Genomic DNA, 25687 nt, shown 5'->3' with positions numbered 1-25687 from the left:
AAACTGACTGAAATAATTATTTATGGCGACGAAAGTAGATGAAGATAATGGCACCAAAATCACTCTTAACTTTTAAAAATGAGAGGTTTTAATTTAAAAATAGTACTATCCCAGACGGACTAATCTCGTCGGTGACGGGAACATTTTGAAAGGTTGACTTGAGCTTCTTTTTAAAATGAAATAGGTCGAGATCAATTGCAGTTGACTAATTATTTTGTTCTCCACTTCATCTGGTATAAAAAGAATCCTTCATAACATGTGCGAAGCCAATTGCGAAAAACCTATTTCGACCGACTTATTTTTACCTGAAAAAAGAATGAGTGATTGATCGAGTCTCTTCGTTTTCATTTATGAAAAAAATTTGATCCGTTATATATCTCGAGCCCTCAATTGCCGAAATACAGAGAGACTGGGCTCAGGAACGCGATGTTTGTTTCACCGAACTGTATCACGCTGAGATTACATCTCTAGAGAACAAGTATTTCATGAAGCTTTTCTTTTCAGAGAAGTTTTGAGAAGCGCGCCATGAATTGTCAAGACATTTTCAAACCATTTAAAGTGCGAAACGAAGCTGAGATTTACAATTTACACAAATGGATAATCCTTTGTTGATAACTGACTCATAACTGAACAGATTAACAAGGGGATTAAAGGATTTTGACACCTACTATGACATCTTCAGCCGAGCGTAATTTAAGAAGACTGGGAACTAGTTGGGCTAAGCCTTTACCTTGCGATGACGTTGAAAGAACCGGGAACTTTCTCTACCCACTCAGGGAAAGGAAGAATACGAACTGAACTGTAGGCTGCGAGGAGAGAGCAATGGGAATGCTACTTTGCAAGACTGCCGATTAAAATTAAGCAGCCTTTTGAACACTAAAGACGATAAAAGAAATATAGCCTTTTGAACACTAAAGATGATAAAAGAAGTACAGCCTTTTGAACACTAAAGATGATAAAAGAAATACTGTTTAATTGCTTTCCTTTGAAAATTATTCTGGACCTCGCATGCAGGCTAAATGAAAATGCTAGAAGATGCAAAGCTATATTTTAGCAAATTGGGGGTAATCTAATGACAAATTTCTTTACTTGTCGAGTCACCTCTGTGTCAACAGCTGAGGTAAGTGCGTTTGTTTTTTCAACAGCTAGAATCGCTTCTGCTAACGCATCCTCGTGTTCCTTTAAATTTATTTTCACCCCAGCCACTGCAGATGGTTCCCTGAAAAACACTGGAGGTTGTTGTGTGAAAGCTTGAAAAACAGATTGTTTAATACCATGGTTGTCGTGGTTTAGACTCCAGGCATCGTTGGAGCTTGCGTAAAGGAGCGATGATGATTCGACATCATTTACTCTGAAAACAGAACAAACTTGGCTGTTTATTAGACCTCGAGGGCTGATATCATATTTTTCTGCCTTCGGTAGGTGAAACACCGGTCGGTCATCGCGCTTTCCAGGATTTAATGAAGCTGTGTCAGACTTGTTTCTCCGTGTTAACATCGATTTCATTAAGAAGTTTTGAACATGATCAGAGTGTTTCGAAGAAGTGTGGCTTTGATTAAGTAACTTGTTTCGTTCCTCTGGAGGCTCACAATGTTTTCGGATTTGTTTTCGCTGTTTGTTTAACCCAACTTTCTCTCTTAAATTCACTCTTTGCCCCTCAAGAATTGAACAAGAAAGTGGCAGTTTGCTATTCAAAGAGTTTTCACTTAAACCCTCCTTTGAAACAATAGCTCTACTTTCTGGTATACAAAGAGAAACTTCGTGGCTTCGTAAACACGATGATGACAATTTTTCCCTGTGTTTTCCACACCGGTCCAATTTCAGTTCGCGAATTGTTAAATCAGGACATTGCTTTCTTCGTAATAGAACTTCAACTCTATTCTTGAGATTATTGTTGCATCTTGTGGCTTTTGTTAGAATTGGTAATTTGAGGCAGTCTTTTGCTCTGATGTCTGTTAATACATCACGGCGTCCATCATGTCTTGACAATGTTTTCTCTTCTTCGTTTGAAACCGGTTCTCCTTTCAAACTTTTGTCTTCGTATCTCGCTGCTTTGCTGTGTCCAGAAGGACGTGCTTCTATAGCAGATGAACTCAAGTTGACATAGCTCGCGGTTATTTGAGGCATGATATCGATTGTGTTCGTTCTGGTCGGTTAGAACTCGATATAACTTTTCTTTGGAAAAATTCGACACAAATTGACCATATTAGCTTGATAAAAGCCACGTCGAAACTGCTTCGTAATAGCAACGCGTCTTGTCATGAAAGTTCGATCTCTTATCAGCATAGTTTCCATGCCATTTGTAAGTCTTTTAATCCGTAAATGAACTGCGAACACGCTCTTTGGCATCTCAAGGGCTCATTAATGTTTGAAAGAATCTTTTGTTTGGTCTTCGTGTTCATAAAGAGTGATAATTTGTATAGAATATGTTAATAATGAATTGGGCATTGTTCGATGCTATTGTTTTGTCTCTGCCGCTGCTTCTTGAGAGGGTGTTATAACAAAAGGATTCATAAGCATAAATACTTTAAGCGAGAAATGTTTTGAATTATCTCTCAGGAGACCTTTTAAAGGTTAGTTCAAGTCTGTCCGTGTGGAAGTTGTGACAGTTCAATGTGTGTTGACACAGAAAATGTTTTCTTTACTAAAACACGGTCTATTTTGCTTTGATACTCAGACTTTGTGTTTGCTTTTTTAAATGTAGTAAGAGATCGTTTGACGTCATGATGTAATGAAATCTAAAATCCAAACTGATTTCACAAGTGGTTTTCTTTCGCCTCTTCTTTGAGTTCCTTCGCAAGTCTGTGGCAAGTTTGTGATCTATTGCAATATTGCGACGGGACAACAAATAAATCCTTGAATAATTAACGGATCAAAGACAGTACGGTCAGAAGTGTACTTTACCTAAATATAACTTTTTAATATTTTCCTCGCTAATTGATATCTTAGCAACTGCGCTCCCACCCCTCCCCTAATCCAAAATTAACCATTATCTGTGACTGGTGCTGGTTAAGGGGAGGAGTAGGTGCGTAGTCACTTAGACATCAATTACCGAGGAATATATTAAAAAATATATTTTCAAGATAAGTACAACACTTTGACGGTCTGTTTAGTTTCATACACTGAAAAATATAGTGTTGGATGCTTATATTTTCTAAACTACAAAAACTTTGAAAGTTAGAAAAGGAAATTAAAAAACTGCAGGGGTTCCAATTCTTTGCTAATAAAAGAAAAACCAACGATATTTGTGTTGCAGTCTTACTGTTACCATAGCAGCAATCCACTACTAAAATTGCGGATAATTGGAACCGAGTTCAATTTTTGGCGCCAAATTATTCCCACGTGACACAAACAAGATGGCGGACGAGATGGACGTGGAAACATCGACAACGGGCTCTAAAAGTTCTAAAGACGAAGCAATGGAAGTAGATTTACCACAAGTAGACAGAGTAACAAGTAAGGGGTCATCTGGTGCAGGTAGTAGCACTGGAAAAAGCTCCAAAGGCTTCGAACTGCCGTGGTAAGTTACCGTGAAAATGTAAAAGGACCTAACAACTAACGTTGTTTCTTAAGACCTCAAAGGTACTCAGATGTCAAATTGTTTCGAGAATAGAAACATAACTACAAATTAAGTTTTGACGTATACAGTCGAATTTGGGTGTCGATCAGACTTGTAATGGAATTTTCCTAGTCATAATGAATTGCAACTGCGTAAATTTTCCTTCATTTTCTTGGGTGTTTATCTTCCAGACGTAGGTGAAGTGTACAGGTTTTGTAGCTGTACGGATTGAAAACCACGATCTCATGACGGCTAATACCAGCCGGCTAAAATGTCAGTTCAAGGGGTAAAAATTGAGCTAGTACACCCATATTACTGACGCTTTTAGAAAGTGTACGACTCTCTCGGACCCAAGACTACATTAACCCTATTAGCTGCGACACATTTGATGTAACTTTAGTTGTGAGAATCTGCTGAAAACTTGGTGTTAAATCGATTAATATTTTGAACTATGAAAAATTTGATTGGTCAAGAGCACACAATCAATATACAATTACATGTGACGTTGACATCTACAGTGAATATTGCATTTATCATGTCAAGTTCAAAGTCTGCCAACGTGTAGTTTTCAAGCCCCTTGTTCGTGTATTGTTCTCAAACTTCGCAAACTCAGAGAGAAGTTTCTTCTATTGCAAGTTGCTCAAAAAATGTAGAATCAAACAATCACTGAATTTGGTTTTCACATAATATCATGAATCAACAAACCTGCCAAGATCAAATAGGAAAAACTAAATAAATGAGATATTTTTAGGGCAAGTTACTGTTGATATATTTTTTTATAATATTCTTCTTTATTAGGGTGGAAAAATACCGACCAACCAAACTGCACGAAATAGTTGGAAATGAAGAAACTGTTAGTCGCTTAGAGGTAGTTTGCTTACACATCATTTCTCTGAGTAGAGTCTGTTGTTCTTTGAATAAATATTATTTTATTTTTAACAAGAGATGCAACATGTATCTATGGCGAGATAGGGGAAACTAAATGTTGTGTACTACACTGTATCAGTATCATAGTGGTGTACTTGTCTTAGCATTTCAAAGGTGGCATGATCCAGTAAGTTATTAAGAGAGTAAAGAGGCCCCTATGTGGCTTTCTTTTCCACTTTATCTATTTGAAAATTTTTTTTGCTTTCTTAGGTTTTTGCAGAGCAAGGAAATGTTCCGAACATCATCATTGCGGTATGTAACTAGCTTTAAATGATAACTTAGGTTACTGCCATATCTTTTTTTTTTTTTGATCCTATAGATCAATTTTGATAGAGCAAAATGTTAATTGGAAATACCTTTTTCTGTGAAGTAAGATTTTGCACCGTGTTCATCATACTTTGTTTTCTTTTCTCCAGGGTCCCCCTGGTACAGGAAAGACCACAAGTATCTTATGTTTGGCCAGGGCACTTTTGGGCACTTCATTCAAAGATGCTGTGCTTGAACTAAATGCATCTAATGACAGGTATTGAAGAAGATGAAGAAGTTTCTTGTGAATTTTGAAATCACATTCTGTCATTTGATGATTTGTTTTTTAGAACTTGTTAAATTTGTATTCTTCCACTATGAAAGAGGAGGGTAGCTTGCCTTCCACAGGTCACATTAGTTTTGGCCTAAATCATCGTCCAGACTCTTAGCCACCCTGAAAGGGAAGTGTAGACATGTACTTCAAATGTTTGTTATAAAAGGCTTGCTATATGAAGGTTACAAAGGAAATCCTTCACTCCGACAAAGGGCTAAGGCTCGAAATGTCAGCTTTTGTAATCGTTATGGTGGCCAATTTACCATTTCAACTTTGTTGATATATCCAAATTATTTCGTTACTCCCACCGACGCAGCCCCAAACAGTTTATTTCGAAACTATCAGTATTTATACAAAGGAAATATGCTGTTGACAAGTTACTAAATTCTCCTTTTCATCTGCCTTGTGTTTGAATGTGTTTGTATCAAATGGATAATTTGATATTAGTCATCCATGGCCTAATTTCATTCAGCCTTTTAGAAATGCCTTGCAACTTTACTGTGAAAGCTAGGAACTGTCAACAACTGTCAGTGATGGAAGCAGTTGCCGACAAGTTAAAAAAACGATAATTTCTTTTCATTGCAGAGGAATTGATGTGGTGCGTAACAAGATTAAGATGTTTGCTCAGCAGAAAGTTACTTTACCCAAAGGCAGGCACAAAATTATAATTTTGGATGAAGCAGACAGGTACATACATCCATTGCAGGCCACTGGAGTAATTTATTCCCTGTTAAGATCTTCCTTGATAAACAGAATGAAATCTGCACTTGTACACCCTGTAATATCAATTTTTAGGTTAACGATCAGATGCAAAGGGACAGAACTTAAGAAAGATAGATTTACAAAATTAAACAGTAGGTAATCCCTAAACTCTCACTGCAGCTATTCTCCTGACCAAAAATCCTCTGGTGTAAGGGATTTTACATTGTAAAATATCACATCCATTAGTGAATAACATACTTTGCTTTGTCTCTGTAGCATGACAGATGGTGCACAACAGGCTCTTAGAAGAACAATGGAAATCTACTCCAAAACTACACGCTTTGCTCTGGCTTGCAACACATCCGAGAAAATTATTGGTGTGTACTGTAAACTTACCATTAAAGATAGATGAAAAAATACACAAAAATGGCCCAGACAACTTATTGGGTTGGGGGCGGGTGGGGGTACTTTGTGGATTTTGAGTTTTCAGCCCTTTTGCCTACTTTAATCCCATTGATTTTAGATCCAATTCTCATTAAAATTTTTGTTAGTGCACCTGGCTATGCAGTTTATCAGCTTCTTGCCAGTATGTGGCAGTGTTTATATAGAGGTTGATGACTTGCAGAAGTCTTACACCTTCACAAATGTTCTGATGCCAATGTACATGTAAGAGCATTGTTGTACATCAAAGATGAATTTAAAAATGTTACTTTGTCAGAGGCGATCCAGTCCAGATGTGCTGTTCTACGATATTCAAGATTGACTGATGCACAAGTCTTACACAGACTTTTAGAAGTTTGTGAAAAAGAACAGGTTTGTTCAGATAAGATGAACAGTTTTCTGACTTTTGAAAATCGTTTCTCTTCATTCTTCAAGTTATTTACACAATTCTATTTTCAATATTTCCATCTGTGATCAGGTCACCAAAACTGATGATGGATTGGAAGCAATTGTCTTCACAGCTCAAGGGGATATGAGACAGGTAGATATTCTGAAAAATATCTTTTTTATTTCTCGAGTCTTGTTAAATTGCTTTCACCATCTGCTCAAAACCGGAAAACAGGTAACCAAGATTAACAACTGTTAACTTTAAAGGAGTTTGGAATGAATAATGTTTTTTTTTTTCTGTGTTTCAGGCGATAAACAACCTGCAATCTACCTTTTATGGATTTGGATTTGTTAACAGTGAAAATGTGTTTAAGGTAATATTTCTTTCAAAGATAAGATTTAATAATTGTTTATCTCCATTTCATTATCTCTCAATACTACGTTCAAGTTACTTTGTTGGAAAGTAAAATTTTATCAACTCAAGTGGAGCCACGCTTTTAATGAGATTTACCCATAAGTCAATCAGGTGCAGAGGAAACCAATCGCGCTTTTTATCTTCTACACCTATGGATTACTGTACCTTTGAGAATTTTTTAGTTTCGAAAGTAAACTGGGACGGCTTTGGTTTTGCTTTTCCTTACTAAATGATTGGTCAAGAAAACTCTCGTAATCCTCTCAGTCAATGAGGTGCAACGCGAAAATCAATCGTGACTTGATTTTTTTTCCCGCTCATTTGTTCCGTGTTTCATGTCTTTAGCTTGTTTTTTTTTTCTTTACGTTCCTATCGGCTCCTTTTGGTATTTTCCTTCGTTCTGATTGGCTGTTGGGAATATTTTGGGTTTCCGACGTTCAGTTGAAATGCGCTGTAACGTTTCTTTTTTTATTTGATGCTAGCCTCTACATTGCTGTTGTAATCTTTGTTTTCAGTCTGATGAGCGTTGTTTGTTCGCATTCCTTTTTATTATAACGTGGAGACCTAATAAACTGCTATTTGTTTTTCAAATTAGTTGTTAAAACCAAGGCGTTATTTTTTCATGGTCTGTCTCTATCGTCCCAAAAGCTATTGAGATGATTCATACTCCGTCTATTTTACGATTTCATTATCGCCTGAGCGAGAGAGCTGTGACGCGCGCATTACGAGCAAAAGAGCTGTGACACGGGCATTACGAGCGAGAGAACTGTGACGCGGGCATTACGAGCAAGAGAGCTGTGACACGGGCATTACGAGCAAGAAACCTGTCACGTGGGCATTACGAGCGAGAGCGCTGTGACACGGGCATTACGAGCGAGAGAGCTGTCACGTGGGCATTACGAGCAAGAGAGCTGTGACACGGGCATTACGAGCAAGAGAGCTGTCACGTGGGCATTACGAGCGAGAGAGCTGTGACACGGGCATTACGAGCAAGAGAGCTGTCACGTGGGCATTACGAGCAAGAGAGCTGTCACGTGGGCATTACGAGCAAGAGAGCTGTGACACGGGCATTACGAGCGAGAGAGCTGTGACGCGGGCATTACGAGCGAGAGAGCTGTGACGCGGGCATTACGAGCGAGAAAGCTGTGACACGGGCATTACGAGCAAGAAACCTGTCACGTGGGCATTACGAGCGAGAGCGCTGTGACACGGGCATTACGAGCGAGAGAGCTGTCACGTGGGCATTACGAGCAAGAGAGCTGTGACACGGGCATTACGAGCAAGAGAGCTGTCACGTGGGCATTACGAGCGAGAGAGCTGTGACACGGGCATTACGAGCAAGAGAGCTGTCACGTGGGCATTACGAGCAAGAGAGCTGTCACGTGGGTATTACGAGCAAGAGAGCTGTGACACGGGCATTACGAGCGAGAGAGCTGTCACGTGGACATTACGAGCAAGAGAGCTGTGACACTGGCATTACGAGCGAGAGAGCTGTCACGTGGACATTACGAGCAAGAGAGCTGTGTCACGGGCATTACGAGCGAGAGAGCTGTCACGCGTGCATTACGCTAATTTCATGATCCTTCCCATTTCCTTTTACGTAGCACCAGTTGCGCCCTTCCTAGTCGCTTTGCTTTGGAAAAATTTTCTGCTTAAATGCAGAAGATGATTGAAAGAACGAGAGAGGCGTTAGTCAATGGTTAAGCAATTATGCGCCAATCAATTCAAAGCTTCAAATCCATCCCCCGGGCAACCCACTGGCATGGGGTGTCGAAGCTTCGAATTGATCGACGCACTACTGCTGCATGTTTCAGGTTTGCGATGAACCGCATCCTCTGTTGATTCGAGAGATGATCAAGTCATGTTCAACAGGGGACATTGACGAATCTTACAAGGTTCTCTCACATTTGTGGTACATGGGGTATGCTCCAGAGGACATCATAACCAACATCTTCCGAGTGTGCAAGAACTATCAGATGTCAGAATACCTCAAACTGGAGTTTATTAAGGTAAGACGAACTGTTAAGCTGAGCAAGCATTAGGGAAAGTCGCAGCGAGAGCATGTCACATAGACAGGGTTCCTGCGGGTCCTGGAAAGTCCTGGAATTTTATTTTGACATTTTCCAGGACTGGAAAGTCCTGGAAAAAGACTACAGGGTCTGGATAGTCCTGAAAATTTGCTTAAATCAAGCAATAAAGTTTTTAGAATTTACGTTATAAGAAATGTGTGTACTGTAGACTGCAAGGAGGAGAATTGATTTTGAAATCTTGGGAATGAAAGGTTTTAAGTTTTAAGTTTAAGTTTCAATCTGAGCCTGGAAAGGTCCTGGAAAAAGTTAAGTTCTGAAAAAGGGTATGCACCCCGCACAGAAATAAAAGGGATATCCGTCCAACCGCCTTAACTCTTTGACGCCTCAGAGTGACTAACATCCAATTTCTCCTCACAATGTTACCCCTGAAACATGAGAATAAAGGAAATAATCACCAACTAAAGAAACTCGTGATCGTTAACAAATTCTCCTTGTCAGCACCTTAGGAAATGTATAGAGAACAGTATGGAGAATATGCATACTGATGTTAGGGTGTACAGGTTTGGGTCGAAAGTTCTTTTCCTTACTGGAGATTGTCAATTCTACGATGGTATTTTACAGGTGTATTGAGTGTTAAAAATGCTTTACAATAAGGTGTTTGTGAAGGTGTAGTCTGATCGTCCGGGTGAGTGTAGTCCTGAGAAGGACTGTTGTCGGTGGCAGTGACTGACGTTTCGACAACCTGTGCGGAAGTCATCATCAGAGTCAAGTGAATGATTGTTGTCAGTAGAATGTTCTTATTCCAGTTCGTGTGAAATGATCGGTTGGTTTTGCCGTGATGTTATTGGCTGTAAGACTCAAGTGACGTAAGTCGGTCGTGATTGGTCTGTTTCGGTCTGTCGGTAAAGCTAGGTTGTTCTTTTTCGGTCGTTTGTAATGTTTATGTCGTGAATGAGTCGTTTGTATGGGGCGGGTAGTTGTTGACATCTGTTAAGGGGAGTCTGTTCTAAGTTAGTAAACCAGCTTTCCAGAGTCAGTCGTTGAAAATAGTCAGTGCTGTAGGTTAGGCATTGCGCAGAGTCCCAGTCAATGTTGTGGTTGGTAAGTCGATGGTGTTCAGCAATGTGATTGCTGACATCACCTTTCCTCGTCGCCCGTCTGTGTTCAGTCAGTCTTGTTGTGAGGTTTCTGCCAGTCTCACCGATGTAGGAGGCTTGGCAGTCGGAACAATTGATCTTATAAATCGTTCCCTGTCTGTTCCTCGGTTCGTCTTTGTCTTTAACGTTGGTTAGTAACTGACGTAGTGTGGTGATGGGTTTGTGGGCGACGCGGATATTGAAGGACGATCAGACTACACCTTCACATATTACCCCCGGGTTCAAACCATTTACTGCAATAAGGAGTTTTCAATTGATTCTTGGCTTGGTGGTGAAATTCACTAAAAACGATTCCAGAGCTGCCTTTAAGTTGGCCTTGTTGACTGAAAAGCAGCTTTATTGGAATATTCTCGTACATCGTACTTGTCCATACAACTGTATACTTTACGTTTTTACCTCGAAACCTTCCTATTGTCCACCTTGCGCTCTCTTAAGTTTGGGTGGGAGAATACTGCCTGAAATAGCTTCAACGCTGTTACGAAAATGTGCACTATCCGATAGAGTTTATCTTTTTTATGATATTATTATTTATTTCATCACACAGGAAATTGGTTACGCGCACATGAGAATAGTGGAAGGTGTAAACAGCTTGCTGCAGCTGTCAGGTTTACTAGCACGGATGTGCAGTAAAGTGACTTCACAGGACAGCTGAATAAACATGCGCAGGGGCGGAAGAAATACAAACAAGGGCGGCAAAAGTTTTAAGAAATACTTAATGGAAAGGAAGTAGACTAAAAAACAAAACGAAGATGGGTGGAGTTGAATACATATATCTTATTAAATGTTTTGTTGTGTAGTATCGCTGAGTATTTTTACGAGTTGTGTCGTATTTTGACGAGCCCGTAGGGCGAGTCAAAATACAAATAACGAGTAAAAATACTCAGCGATACTACACAACAAAAAGTCTAATAAGTTATTTATTATCCAACACGCCAAACTGTTGTTTCTGCGGGCGAATTTCGCGGATATTTATTTACGGGAGTGCGTGACAGAAGTATGCGAAGCGGAACGGAATTGGCGCGTTGTTGTGTTGCTGTTTCTATTTTCTTCATTAAATGAAGAAATTTTCTGGTCGTCAAGCTGGTTTTTCTTCGTTCGATTCATCAAATGAACTTGGATCTCTATTTGCCAGCTTGTAATTGTCCGCCACTTTTTTTTTTTCCGTAACTACAATCCAATTCTTCGCTTGCGCGGTGCGAGAAAACCAGTTTAACCGGTACTCTACAATAGACGAGTACAAATACCGCGTGATATTTGTACTCGTCTATGGCGTTATTCGTACTCGTCTAGGTGTAGTTGGATAATAGGACTCGATATGACAACCTATACGGTGATCGTTACGGACGGGAGAGGGATGAGATTTATGTAACAGCTCACCAAAGTGTACAAATGCAAAACCAATGGTACTTAACTTGTTTAAAAAGATTTGAAATTTTGAAAAGATGTTAAAAGAAAAAGGCATCCCAACTTCAGTAACCAGTTGGTGCGCTCCCTTGCAAATGCACTTTGTATCTGCCACGTAACTTCGCAAGCCCCTCCGATGTTGGAAAAAAAAGCGCAGTTTTCAATCGAGTATAAAAAGTAATCCTCGATTCCTCTGCTTTTGCTTTGTTTCGCCCTGTGATTGGTCGAGAAAACTCGCGGCACCATCTTAACCAATGAAATCAAAACTAAAACCAATCATGACTTGGTCACCCGCACTTCAAGCAGGTTACCGTTTTCCCGCGCTTCAAGCAGGTTGCCGTTTTTGCTTGAGTTCTCATTGGTTAATGATGATGCAAACCTTTGTCCTGATTGATAGTTGTGAAAACTCGGTTGAAAACTCCTCTATTAGTATCGTGAACTAAACTCTAATTTCAGTAATAAAGCCATTGGACCACTCAAACATTGTGGCACAATAATATCATTGGTTGTATCTTTGGGCGTTGCAAGTTGCGACAAACGTGCACACACGCGAGGTGACCACAATAAAGGTCAAAATTAAAATATACAGTCATTTATTACGGCCGCGGGTGACAATCATTTTGGAAAGCATAAGCAACTTCTTATTCAGCTAATTACGCATTTTCGGGAATGCGCACAGAGAAAAGAATGCGATGGGTAAAACAAAAACTAAATTCGAAAAGTGGTTTTCTCAAATTTTGAGATTAAAATTGTTCAGTAAAACTATTTTTAGCCTTGTATCTCCCACAATGGTTCTTAATGATGTAAAACGCAAGATTTTCATTGTGAAAACCACTAGGAAAACAACGATAATTCTTATTCAGATATCTGCATTTACGCAAATCAAATCTACGAATGTATTAACGAAGAACCAGAGACTGAGCGAAAGAAAGGGGACGGGCTATTCATGTAATTTAAGGTTGACATTTCGATGCGTTTTTTTTCAAAGCAGTCGATCAAAAACAAAGGAAATAGGTTGACTTAAATCTATTATTTAAAAGGTTGAAATATCATTCATTATTCAGCTAATCAAAGTTAATGTGATAAATTAGTGCAGTTGAGGCTTTTACACAAAGATAAATATCATTTATTTATTCACGGATTTGTTCCAGTCCACCTTTAGGGCGATACAAATCGAATTTAAAACGTTCCAAAACGACGTCAGAGTTTTCATTCTCACGGTGAAAGGCCTATAAAGATTTTAAAATGTTCACTAAGAAAGTTCTATGGCGTTTCAGCAAGAGGATGCGATGAAATACGGCTGCGTGATTTTTGTGAATTTAATGATATACAATTGGAAGCCTTGCTCGAAAATTGCCGGGGAATTCCTGTTGTGTCCATGAATGTCCGTTTTCAACTGAGAACTTCATTGTTTAGAAATAGCTAATTCATAGTCAATATATTTTGCTTTAAAAAAAGCATTTAATGGTACAATTCTCATAAACAGCACCTAAAATAGATCCATATCATTTATCATCGAGTCGGACAATGAATGTAAATTTCCGATGTGGTGTATTTTAACTCGGTTGCGATTTGACAGGCATTGTTTGATTTTGCACTTTTCGTTAAGTGTGTCTGCGTTCAAGATTTTCCTTTGTCGCGAGACAAAAGTCCATTTGGTCTATTGTGTACGTTGATTTTTTAATAAATTGGACAATGTTTTTTCTGCGAAAACTATCAAGTTTAATATGGGAGAAGAAAAAGTTGTAGTCGGGCCGTAAAACACGATGTATTTTCGTTGCTTTTTATGCTAAATTCGACAAACTAAATTAAACATTTCGGCCACAATTAACATCCAGTGTAGATCCTTGAATGCGGAGCCACAGACTGATAGCTGAGAATTACTTCCGCTGTGTTTTTCAACCTTTCGAAGGCACAGCACCTTTTCCAATCCCGAATATAGAGATCGTCCGTATTCGGCTACCGGGTGCTTGTAAAAAAATCCATCGCTTTTTATAATTGTCCTTTCTCTGCAGCTTATCTCTTCAACACTAATGTAACTGAGGTAGGAAGCCGGCATGCACTGTCTTTGGCAGAACAAATGAAAATGGTTTTGAATACATGATCCGAATCAAAATGCTAATTTGTCTTCGACTGAGCAATATGCGCAAACGTGGTCTGTGTTAAGTCTCTGCGCGAAGAAGTTCTTCGTTGGATGGCTCAGAGATTTGACGTCAGCCTTTGGTATAATATTCCGCCCTTAGTCGATCATAAATGGAAATTTATTGCACGAGGAAAATCTAACTTTGTATTGACACTCACTGGATCGGAGCTTATGTGGCAATTACAGGCTTTTGTGTAGACCAGAACTCTGATCCACTTGGAATAGTTCATGATCAAAACAAGTGTCTAATCTGAGACCATTTTCCAGTTTTAGAAACAAGACAGTTTGTTTATTACGCTTTACGGGGGAGGCGTTCTAGAATATAGACGTCAGTAAGGTTTTGTTATAAATTTCACACAGCACAGATGTAAACAGGGCTGGCTATAAAGAGAGCAACTGGAGTGGAGAATAATTCAAGGAAAAAGACTCGGCAGTTCATTACTCAGCGAGAAGAAACGTAAGCGGTGGAAATTCTGAATTGTGTTCAGTGGCGCTGGAAATGAATCCCATAACTTCTACCGTTGCTGCATCTTGTAATCGGCTTGCTCTTAGTCCACGGACATCTCCTCGAGCCAGCCCAAAACCTTCTCCGAACATGCGAAGGAAAGTGCCGTTCTTAGACCTACCGGATGAGGATAATTTTAAGCGACGCGACTCGAAAGAAGTTGTAGACTATAAAAAGCAACTAGCCGCAGAGACAAGAGAAGCGTATAAAGAAAAGCGAAAGGAGGACAAAAAGTCAGGGAATGCCGGTGGAAAGGCGAATACCCAAGCGAACAAAGAGAAAGCTGGAAAACGACTTTTAGATGAGGCTGTGACCACAACGACTGAAAAACAAGGCCAGAAAAAAACCGCAAATACGAAAGCTACCAAGTCGCCGAGTAGTGCCTCAAAAAAGGACACGAAGTGCATAATAATGTAATTATGTTGGTATCTAATCGTTTTTCTTGGTTCGCTTTATGAATATTAAACTTAGTTTACTTTCCACGCATCCGCGGATCGAACAAGATCGTCAAAATCTCTTTGTCTATTGCTCTAAACCTGACGCAAAGATGGCTATTTAAGAAAGAGGGTTAGCTTCCTAAAATTAAAGTATCTCACATGAAAATAGACGATTTGGAGTTTGTGATGTAGAATAAACTCTAAAGGAGGAATTTATTTAAAATTAGAATCCTTCAGGATTATGTCTGTGATCGATTATTACGGAACATGAGCTAAACAGCCGGTCCGCATGCAGCTTGAGGGTTTAATTCAAGTCTTTCTTTAATGCGCTTGCAATTTAAAAACATTTGCGTCCAAAAAGATAACATAGAAAATTAAGAGCTTTTTTTTCTCAAGGTACACCTGCTCCGGTAGGGTTTTTCGAATGTTTCGTGAGTCTGTTTTTTATAATTGAACAGATCTTTGGTAAAAATCGAAAAACAATTCGACGGATAATTGAAAATTGACTCGAAAGGCCGAAACATCATTGGAACCGCACAGGTTTGTTTAAGTGTTACTCGCGTAAGAAAAACCAAAACGCATACAGTTGGAGACAACCAAATCATTTGCTGATTGTGACCGGCTATACGAAATAAAAATGAATGCAATTCAGATTAAAATTCACCCGTTGAAACGAGCATGGAAATCGCATTTTTTAAACAGACTTTCAGTAAATATTTACTTTTCCCACGAGCTAAAGATCAGTTTTGCAATATTATGCAAATTTCCGTGAGAACATGATCATTATTCAGTTCTATCTCGATGTAAGGAGTTGCTCTGTAACGTTGTTGTTAGAAACAGCGTTTCTTTTTCGAAAAATGTTTTTCAATATCTCACACGTTTTTCTGCATACCTCTGGTTATCGAAAAAAAGAGGAAATCGTAAACGATTTTCTTGCTAGTTAAAGAACACTAAGCCCGTAAAATATTGTGCAATTCATAATAGGAAAATGATAAAACGAGCGAAGAAAAAAGTGTCGAGCCTTCTCTAATACATGATTTGCATGTAATAGGATTGATGGACTACGTCAGAAATAAGTATTTGCTTTGAGTGGGCAAGTAACTCCATTAAAAATATCCACATTTTCTTCCTCCGTTTGTGGTAATCTATAAACAGCTGTGTTTTCGGCAAGAATTGTTCGGGGAAGTTATCGTAACGGTTTTTCGAGTAGACGACCACGCTAACTATTTTTTAAGCCTTTTAAACCAGGAAAAAAAAATCATTAAAGAGATAAAATCTCAAGCGAAGCACCTGTACTGGCAGACTTTCAGAAATTTCAGGCAAATTTTCTTTAGTTTAATTATCTTGCTCAAGGCCGCTGTCTTCTACAGTTTCTTTTTTTTTTTTTTAATCTTTCTATGGAAGACCTCGAGAGAGACAACGTACTGCCGAGTGTAGTGAGGGCAATCGTGTTTAGGTCATCCCATAATATTGCTTTGTTTTTCATCTCCTACTCCAGTTCCATTTTTTTTTTTTTTTTTTTTAACTACAAAAGTGACGTCATCTGTAATTTATTAATTGGATTTTAGGGCCGGGTCTGAAAGCAGACGGAGCCGGGCAGAACTTCCCTTCAAAGAATTCCGCGGGTAACCCTTTCGGGGATGTATAACAGCAATAAGGACCTTAAGCAGTCAGGACGGCAACGCCAAGGAAGACTTCGATTAAAAAATGAATTTCTACTCTTAGTTAGAATTTTAAAAATGGCTGCATGAGCTTACTGTCTCATACGACGCCACAGCTCAACTTCAGCATGACGTATAAAAGTAGCGTTGAGTTCCAAATGGAAATTAAAATAATTTGCCGTCGCGGTTTTGGTTCGCAGACGACGCAAATTTTGGCGATTTCACGTTGTTGTTTTGCAAAGGACGGCTAAGAAATGGACAAAGTTTCAAAATGCACGTGCTGAGCTATTGTTCTGCCAATTAGATCTCTTGTTTTTCCACGTCCTCGTTGCCGTCGCCTTCGTGGTTGCTTAAGGTCCCTAATGACTGGAGATCCAGCCTGATTGTAGAAAGTTGAGGAAAACTGAAGAGAAACATCTTTAGAAATTTTCAATTATTTCTGATAAGTTTGATAACAGAGTGAAAAATCCCGTGGGCTCTTTTCTCTTGATAAGGTTAAAAAATCCATCGACCGTGGTAATTATAGTGATAGTGGCATTGCGAGTTCAAAACGAGGCTAAGTGAAATTGTTCCGCATCTACGTAAGCATAACAATTTTAAGTTATGCTGTTTCCTGTTTTTTCTCGTTTTTATTCAGTTATGCGATTCAAGGAAAATCCATTACTTCCCTCGTGAATATATGAATTTCATATATTCATCGTATCTGATTTATCATCACAGGTTTATTACGAATCAACTTAACGGCCTGCTCCCAGTTGGCTTGTTAGCTCAATTGGTGGAGCGCTGCACTAGTATCGCAGAGGTCAGTGGTTCGAATCCCGTACAGGCCTGATTTTTTTCAGGTCTGATTTTCGCTATTGCATAAATAGCGCTCTCTACTGCGAGGATCGTGCATCATACGTAATGCTGATAATATTCATATGTACTCCTCAGCATAAGTGTAGCGCAAGAGAACACGTTCATTACTATTTACAAGTGAATCATTTTAATAAAACGATTCAAAAAAAATTCAGTCAACCATCTACTTCGCATAACTGTTTATAACACCTCGTTTCCTGCGTCATTGTAACTGCACATATACGAATAAATCTTTCTGTAAAAGTAAGTAACTTAAAATCCTGATATTCAACAAAACTTCAGTAGCCTTAACGATATCTTAGGTTATCAGTTCTTGAGGTCATCTGTGATCTGTTACTTCATAAATGCACGGCAATAAAAAAATTTATTTGTTCATTATTATCCTGGGTGGAGAGAGGTAAAAACATGTAATAACAAAAACCCTTCTGTTTGGAGTCCAACACGTTTTCTAGCCTCTCACAGAAAAAAAAAAAAAAACACCCTTCCGTTACGCTTTAATTCAACCCTGCCTATAAATTTAACGAAATCGTCTGCGAGACTTCTCATGCAACAAATTGATTTCTAAGTAACATTTTACGCCAGCCGTTGGATACAACTACTCCAAAGGAATGCAACGCAAAAACAACAAGGTGGATCTTCTGGAATGTACAAAGCGACAGTTTGTAACAACATGATCAGTTTGTAACAACATGATCAGTTTGTAACGACATGATCAGTTTGTAACGACATGATCAGTTTGTAACGACATGATCAGTTTGTAACAACATGATCAGTTTGTAACAACATGACCAGTTTGTAACAACATGATCAGTTTGTAACAACATGATCAGTCTGTAACAACATGATCAGTTTGTAACAACATGATCTAAGCAAAAAGAAAACTGTTTGAAAACAATCATTATTGGCATCCCAGTTGACGCCAGCCTCACTGTCTTCGGGGTAAGAGCTATTTTGGTGGCCTGAAAGCTGTTGTCTAAAAGCTATAGGCATTTCCATTTACGCTTCATCCAGAAGGGACAGGAGCCATCCCAAGGCAATGTTTCAGTGATTGAAATTCGTTTCAAAAGAGTATGACGTATGTGGCCGTGCTGCCGTCTCTCCAGGTAGGGTCTGCCACCACCTTGGCTCGGCACATAGGGCAGGTACGCTCTCGGTCAAACCAAAGGGATATGCAATCCTCACAGAATATGTGCTGTTTGCATAGAAACAAAAAAGTTAACGAATTAAGAGTGAACATGGGGGGAAAAAAGCTACTTTGGGTTGGTTAACTGGAGGGAATTTCGATCAAAACCAAAGAAATCACTACAGCCAATGATGAGAACGAAGGATGTATCACAAGGAGCAAATCAGAACTCAAAGTGAAAACAAAGCGCAAGGAAACGTTTGCTTTAAGGTTTGAATCTGATTGGTTGAGAAACTGGAGTGAGTTTTCTGAACCAATCACAAAACAAAGTTATTTAAATCAAAACCAGTGGATTGGAGGTTACTGTCGACACTCACTTGAATATTACCATATTAGGAAAGGTTTGACCCCAACTACAAACAGTCTCTCATTCAGATTAACAGTTATCACTTATGCTGGTAATGCAGTACCTTGCATGCACGGAGCTTGATAGGATCCTTTAGTTCTTCCTGACAAATTGGACACGAGTTTCCTGCCTCAACCGTTTCTTCTTTAGTGGGGGGTGAACCATATTGCTACGCAAAAAATATTAGCAAACAAAAGTTGAAAGAAGGTGAGCCATGTTGTAAGGTAATACAAATGAACGCCAACAAACAAATTTTAAGAACATTTATCATTACAACAACAACGGTTAAAATAGGATGTTCTTTAGACCTCAAAGATCACACATTAACTTTCCCGCTATGGTACAAAATTTTCTAATTAAATTTCTGTGGCCTTTAAAATGTTTGTATTCAGACAGGAAACCTTCACATAGCATATTCTGCTGTTGCTTTCCACCTTCCTACTGGTTCTACATTGTACAATTCTGGATGACACCTTTATTGAATTAAGTTCTATCAAAATGGAACTGTGTAAATATGTTGAATGTCTCTTACCACATCGTGACCAAAAACTTTGCAAGCAGCATACACTTCTTGAATTTTGTTGACAATCATACGAGCCTGAATAAGATAAAACACATTCTTAAACCCCAAACATTGTACCAATCTGAGTAATTTGAGAGCAATCATTGCAGTAATGAACACAGCTTAAGCAGCGCCAAAATTTGTACTTTCGTGGGCCTGGAATCGAGCATAGTGATTGGTTTATTCTTCCGCTTCCGCTTCCGACTCCTACAATGCAGTTTTCACTAGATCGTAAGCGACGGAGTTATAGGCAGAATCGGTGTTCTGCTTCCGACTCCGTCGGTTTGATTTTCACTAGATTGTATTGCTCCACGCTTCTGATTACGACTCCGACTACGACTCCGTCGCAAGTGAAAACCAGCCTTAAGCAGCAGTGAAAATAAGGCCTGAAAAGAATTCAGGCCTATACGGGATTAGAACCCATGACCTCTGCGATACCTCTAATACTGTGCAACAATAAAATGAGTCTTGGTTTTGTTGTTGTCCTTTACCTAAGTTTCCCTACAATGTTTGAAAATCTGAAATACCTGTAACAACAATACAGGAGCTGCATTAATCCTTTACTCTCTAACATCCATACCTGTATTCTCCATACTGTTCTCTATACATTTAGTTTAATAATCAAAGCTTCTTGGTTTGTGATCATTTCCTTAATTCTCATAATTCCAATGGATAATTCATAAGTATTTCTGTCAGGAGAAAGTAGATGCTAGTCTCTCTTAAGGTTTAAGGGATTTTTAGAGTGTCTCATACAGCCCAACTGAGGCTGTGTATGCAACACTTTGTAAATTGTGTGGGCCAGTTATTCCTACCTTAAGTAGCAAGTACACTGTTGTTGCTATGACAGCAAAGTATTCGCCTCCATAATTGTATTCCGTGAAAAAGGCAAACCACAGTGGAATGGGTACCAGCATGCGGTACAAATGCGAGAAATTTTCTATCAACAGGTAGTACTTTCCCTACAAGTGAAATTGAACAACGAGAATCATGTCAACATGTCTCAAAAAGCTTTCTGCACAAGTACCATACTGTACAAGCTTTCCTTAATTCATGTTAAGCTCTGGAAGGTATAGTTCAATCGGAATGGAACAGAAAAGCTGACTTGAAAATGTTGCATGTGTACCACTCATAGGCCATATTGCCAAGATGTATAATTAACTGAAAACACTAAATGATGCCTTTCAAGTACTCTCTGAAGTCATCAAAATATATGTAAAAAGGACAGATTCTGATTGCTTTATTGATCCTCTAACAATAGAGAAAATTTGGGAACAAAATTCCACTTTGTAGGGGAGGTAGGGGGAGGGTAATATATGTAATATAGTTTATTTCTGACCACTTACAGCCTGAGGCTGAATTACAGGTACAGTTTAAGGTTGAGAACAGACGTCAGTATATCAGGCGCCTCTGGCAGCCGCTTCAGTCCATTGATCTCACCTTCTCACCTATCCCACTCCAGGGGAGGACATCCATCACACTGTAATCTTGTGTGTGGGAATTTAACATCTCCTACCCTGGAAATGGTTAGATATTCCAGTCTTCTCGGATAGGGACGAATAAATGGAGGTCCTGTCTCCTGCAGGGTTGGGGTAGGAGACGTTAATTTCCCACGTACGAGATTACTGTGTGATAGATGTCCTCCCCGGGGTGGGATGGTGGGTACAAAGGGGTTAGTTGTCAATTGGGACGAAAGTCCTGTTCCTTTCCCCTGCCACTCCGGTGGCGAATGGATTAAACTTAAACTTAAACTAAACTACCCCAACCCTGCAGGAGATGGGACTTCCATTTATTTGCCCCTATCTGAGAAGACTAGAATATCTAACCATTTCTTGATGTTATAGAAAGGTAGCAAATTCTTCTCAATTATTTTAAGACCTTGAGTGTTGATCCGGCTGGGGCGCGAACCCTCGACCTCCCACACAACAGTCCAGTGCTCTATCCATTGGGCTAACTGGGTAGCAGTCAAGGGGGTAGGGGGAGGTATAGGGGGAGGTAGGGGGAGGGGGAGAAAATCCTGCAGCATGGGCAGTATCGAGCAGCTCAGGTGTCATGGTGTTGATTTAAGTTATAATTGTTTAGCTTTACCTGAGAAGAGCACCTAAGAACTGGCTGACAATAATGATAAAATTCTACTTGAATACATTCATGATGCAAACTGGTATTTCAGATTACAGTTGTATGTAGCACATGAAATATTTGGGACAACTTATCCACACCTCTATGGCAAAACCATCATGCAAATGGACTCTTTGACAGTCTTTCTGTTAGTTATCAAATAAACCAGTAGTATTATCATGTGTCTTGATAAAATAATTACCCTTCGACGAAATGGGATGATCTTTCTGTGTTGAACAACAACCATGGATTTCAACGCCATTGTAATGAATCGAATCACAAAATCTATAAAAGGAAACATGTTATAATCATGAGCTGAGTTTTAAGAACTGAATTCCACCCGACACTAACTGTTCAAATGAACTTCAGCAACTTACCTGTTATACCCACACACCAAAACACTGTCCACACATCCATCCTACTGAAGAAAGGCTTCCTAAAAATTAAACTTCAGACAAAACCATCTTTTACTGTGAAGTACAGTTGATAAAGTGTATATCTCAAACCAAGACTTGTTACTATTGTTATCATTATTGAACACTCCAACTTTTCAAGATACATACAAATAAAATTAATGCATCTTACTTAAACAATCAATTCTTACCAGTTCTCTAAGTGTTGGTTGTAGAAAACATAATAAATAAAGAACACATTTCCGGACAGGAAAACGAAAGTCCACAATGATATACGGTTTAGTCGTCTGTCCTGAAAAATCAAAACACTCACATAAGGAGTAAATATGAAATAATTAATTCAGTGCTCCATTGTATTTCAATTCTTAAATTGCCATCTACTCTTCACCCTTTACTCCCTAGATCTCATTACTAAATTCTCTTTACTGTCTACTATACAATTCTTATGATGTGAGTTTCAAGAATTTGGTATTAGATTAACTCATAATCCCCTAATTGATATTTTTCTTTATTAAAAACTGTATCATTGGATAATGCAATTCAAGACTTTTTATTGGCTTAGCCATTATGGTGTATGAACCAATATACCATAATCTAATGTCTGTACATTTTAACATCCCATTTCTTCTTACAAAACAAAGTCGAGAAGATTTGTCTAATATCTTGGGAGCATTTTTTTTAATAAAACAATTATTTCACTTGCGCTTGTTGGATATGAGATGATTATAGCCAACTTGGTGCTATGTGCCTTGTTGGCTACTATCATCTCATACCCAATGCACACTTGTGGAATAATTTTTAATTATTCTCGTCACTAGTCTGCTTGACGTTGCATTGGTAATGTAATGAAAATTCTGTCTTGGTCACCTGAGGGAGTTAAAAGCTTAGAGACAGTAATACACTAACTGAGGATGTAATTTTTAAAGATCAGAAGAAGCACCTTTTAACTTACATTTAGATAGCTTCATGCTTTTTTACATAAAGTTTTAGAGTTGCTGTGTGTTCTTTACTACCCTTATCTGAAGCTATATTAATCACACTGTGGAGGCATGGTGGCCTCATGGTTAGTGCCCTTGACTCCAGATCGAGTGGTCCTGGTTCGTGCCCCGGCCGAGACATTGTATTGTGTTCTTAGGCAAGACACTTCACTCTCACAGTGCCTCTCTTCACCCAGGTGTATAAATGGGTACCGGCAGTTTAATGCTGGAGGTAACCCTGCGATGGACTAGCATCCCATCCAGGGGGAGCAGACATACTCCTAGTCGCTTCATGCTACAGAAACCGGAGTTAAGCACCGGCCTAATGGGCCACTAGGCTCGTAAACAGACTTTACCTTTTATATCAATCACACTGGATGTTAGCAAAAAAATGGTCTTTATCCATATTGACATACCCTCGTCTAAACATGGTAAGGAGGATGGAAGTGGAGCCGGTATGGGAGAATATTACATGACTCGGGCAGTCAGAGGGCCAATAACTAAAATCAACCAATCAAAATGCTCTATTGCCGATCAATATTCTCTCAGTATTGGACTGGGCACTGTCCCGAATGGTACCGCACTTGTGTCCCTTTGAACTTCAGTCGTATAATAAATCTCTAATTAAACAAGCTTGCTTGGGACCGTACTGGAAGAATATCGGCCCTCTGTCTTTTTTGTACGGACCAAGCGTAGTGAGGTCTGTACTGTCAAGACCTCAGGCCAATATTCTCCCAGTACAGCCCTCGCGCTTGGTTAATAAGATATATATATTAGAGACACATATACAAACAACAAACACAACAAACCTTGATGACTCCCAGTCACCAAAGTACAACGATTTCCATTCGAGTAAGGAGCCATTCTTGAGATTTGGTTACGATAGGAAAAGAGGAAGGTTGCCCGTGAAAACATAATGATTTTATGGTCAAAACTCTGTCACCGAACTTACTTGCCCCTCACCCAAATGATAATTGTAGTAACTGTACTGAACCCTAAATAAATCTGCCGATAACACCGCTAAGTCAATGACAGAAGTTAAAATTAAAAACGAAACCTACACGTTTATTTTCAGGCTTTACCTTTAAAGACACTTGTCTTTTGACAGTGCTATTGGCATGAAGAAATGTCCCACATAAGCCGATGAACACCAGAATACCTTCAATTAGAGAAATCAACGATTAACACCTTTCAAGACATTTTCTGATTATGTCAGTAACCAAAATTCGATACGCAAAGAAAATTCAATACACCACTTGATGCAACAGAATAACAAAAAAGTCTAAATCACCAACCTAGTCGATGATCCCACATGATTCTACTCAGAAGTAAAAGCACAAACGGAAGGCTTTTTTCCAACCACGAAATTGTTCCTTGAAATTCTACTCTGTCGCCTGCAGCACGGCCACTGCCGTTACCAGAAGAATTGGAGTTTCCCGGCGCCATGTTTGCATCGCCATGTTCAGCGTCTGCTTCACTCGAATTTCCAGAATTTATGTTAACAGCGGTGAAATTGGACATCCTGTTCGTTCCTGTGTCTTCTTCATCATTCGCGTCTCTAAGAACCTCTGCTATGTTCACGTAAGATGAGGGAGAAAGAGGAGAGAGGGGTGAACTAGCAGACGATCGAGATCCTGGACTGCGATGACCGAAACTGGGTACAAACTCTCGAATAACAGACCTGATTGGGTTCAAAGGCGCTAGAGTGATTTGTCCATTCCCTGAAGTGTATGACCATGAAGCTGACCGAGAATGGCTTCTTTGATGAAAGGTAGACGGTGCTCTTGAACTGGGAGAGTACGCATTGTGATCCGCCGCCATGTTTTGATGTGACGAGTGTTTCTTGTGCACATTTCACATTGTCTCAAAATAAGGGTATTTTTCCCACTGAAAAGACCGCTGGTTACTAGATCTCTCCACACCCTCAGCTTCTGTTGCCAAGACACGCCGGGGTTGCTAGTGCCTCCAAACGTTTCTTTCTCCAGCAAATAATAGTCACTATCTTTAAAAAGGGGATGAAATTAGATAGGTGCATTTCTCCAGCATTTTCCAATGAAGTTAATAAGATAGCTTTTTTAAAAGCTTTTTTACGTAGTTCATCATGAACTAGTACCAAATGAAAACTATTCAAACTTCACTCTATCTCGTTTGTTATTTCCTTATGTCATCCGTGAATGATATACCATAAACATACGTATGTCTCCTGTATATATCTCTCCAAACTCTTAGGGCCAAAGAGGAACATTTCTAAATTTCTGAGGGGACGGTATTTCTTTCTTTTTCGAGAACTGTTTACACCGTAATGACAGAAATTGGAATAGCACTCCTTCGAGTCGAGTTTACATTCAGGCGGATCACTGCTTTCGTTGCTCTTAAAACGTGCCGCATTGAAAGTTGAGAGTTAGAGCTGCCTTTTACTTTTATATTTAGTATTTATATACATAAATTTATATCAATCGACCAAGGACAGTACTCTTCAACTATCACGCGATAGAAATCGTATACTCTCTTTGTCAAGTTGACACTTTAAACCCTGTGAGTGATAACTGGGACGGATCCAGGGGTAGTTCGGGTGCTTCGATTGAACCCCCTAAATTTTCCCTAAAAATGCTGGAAATCATGTTTCCAAAGACCTAATTTTCAAAATCTCCCGGGGGAGCATGCCCTCGGACAATTCTCCGAACCCCCCTTGGCTTAAGCCTGGATCCGCCCCTCGATAACCATCTAATTTCTCATTTCAATATGAAACCTGAATCAAACATGAAAGTCATGAGAACAAAGGAAATGATCGCGCAGTCCAGACGCTCTTGACTATTAAACAAATTCTCCTTGTAATTACCACAGGAAACGTGTAGAGAACAGTATGGAGAACCTTCAAAATGATAATA

At 39.2% G+C, this 25687-nt stretch overlaps 3 protein-coding genes across 3 annotated transcripts; 1 reads left to right on the top strand and 2 right to left on the bottom strand.

Moving 5' to 3' along the window:
• Positions 1-951: 951 nt before the first annotated feature.
• Positions 952-2272, bottom strand: LOC111343465 (uncharacterized). Its single transcript, XM_022950654.2, has one exon. It carries the CDS (start codon positions 2125-2127, stop codon positions 1051-1053), a length of 1077 nt encoding a protein of 358 aa, XP_022806389.2. The 5' UTR covers positions 2128-2272; the 3' UTR covers positions 952-1050.
• A 991-nt stretch (positions 2273-3263) lies between these two features.
• On the top strand, positions 3264-10995 carry LOC111343459 (replication factor C subunit 2). The gene is made up of 11 exons (XM_088742973.1): positions 3264-3520; positions 4358-4427; positions 4697-4738; positions 4903-5009; positions 5652-5753; positions 6045-6145; positions 6487-6581; positions 6688-6750; positions 6905-6970; positions 8823-9017; positions 10740-10995. Exons 1-11 carry the CDS (start codon positions 3357-3359, stop codon positions 10845-10847), a joined length of 1113 nt encoding a protein of 370 aa, XP_088599099.1. The 5' UTR covers positions 3264-3356; the 3' UTR covers positions 10848-10995.
• A 7057-nt stretch (positions 10996-18052) lies between these two features.
• LOC111343469 (E3 ubiquitin-protein ligase RNFT2) lies at positions 18053-24658 on the bottom strand. The gene is made up of 9 exons (XM_022950658.2): positions 24095-24658; positions 23882-23958; positions 22014-22114; positions 21787-21857; positions 21612-21694; positions 20107-20253; positions 19265-19330; positions 18797-18901; positions 18053-18395 (listed from the first exon to the last, which is right to left on the bottom strand). Exons 1-9 carry the CDS (start codon positions 24618-24620, stop codon positions 18264-18266), a joined length of 1308 nt encoding a protein of 435 aa, XP_022806393.1. The 5' UTR covers positions 24621-24658; the 3' UTR covers positions 18053-18263.
• Positions 24659-25687: the final 1029 nt, after the last annotated feature.

Source organism: Stylophora pistillata, chromosome 13 (assembly GCF_964205215.1).
Source record: "Stylophora pistillata chromosome 13, jaStyPist1.2, whole genome shotgun sequence".
NCBI classification, from domain to species: Eukaryota; Metazoa; Cnidaria; class Anthozoa; order Scleractinia; family Pocilloporidae; genus Stylophora; species Stylophora pistillata.
Note: the sequence above shows the minus strand (reverse complement) of the source record. Positions and strands in the feature narration are given on the sequence as shown.

Excerpts from the sequence above, each read along its gene's own strand:
- LOC111343465 (XM_022950654.2), bottom strand. The coding sequence starts at position 2,127 with ATGCCTCAAATAACCGCGAGCTATGTCAACTTGAGTTCATCTGCTATA.
- LOC111343469 (XM_022950658.2), bottom strand. The coding sequence starts at position 24,620 with ATGGCGGCGGATCACAATGCGTACTCTCCCAGTTCAAGAGCACCGTCT. Across the intron at positions 20,254-21,611 it reads TCATCCCATTTCGTCGAAGG|GGAAAGTACTACCTGTTGAT; the intron begins GTAATTATTTTA and ends TTTCACTTGTAG. Across the intron at positions 19,331-20,106 it reads CAGTGTACTTGCTACTTAAG|GCTCGTATGATTGTCAACAA; the intron begins GTAGGAATAACT and ends TATCTTATTCAG.
- LOC111343459 (XM_088742973.1), top strand. The coding sequence starts at position 3,357 with ATGGCGGACGAGATGGACGTGGAAACATCGACAACGGGCTCTAAAAGT. Across the intron at positions 3,521-4,357 it reads AAAGGCTTCGAACTGCCGTG|GGTGGAAAAATACCGACCAA; the intron begins GTAAGTTACCGT and ends CTTCTTTATTAG. Across the intron at positions 5,010-5,651 it reads CTAAATGCATCTAATGACAG|AGGAATTGATGTGGTGCGTA; the intron begins GTATTGAAGAAG and ends TTTTCATTGCAG.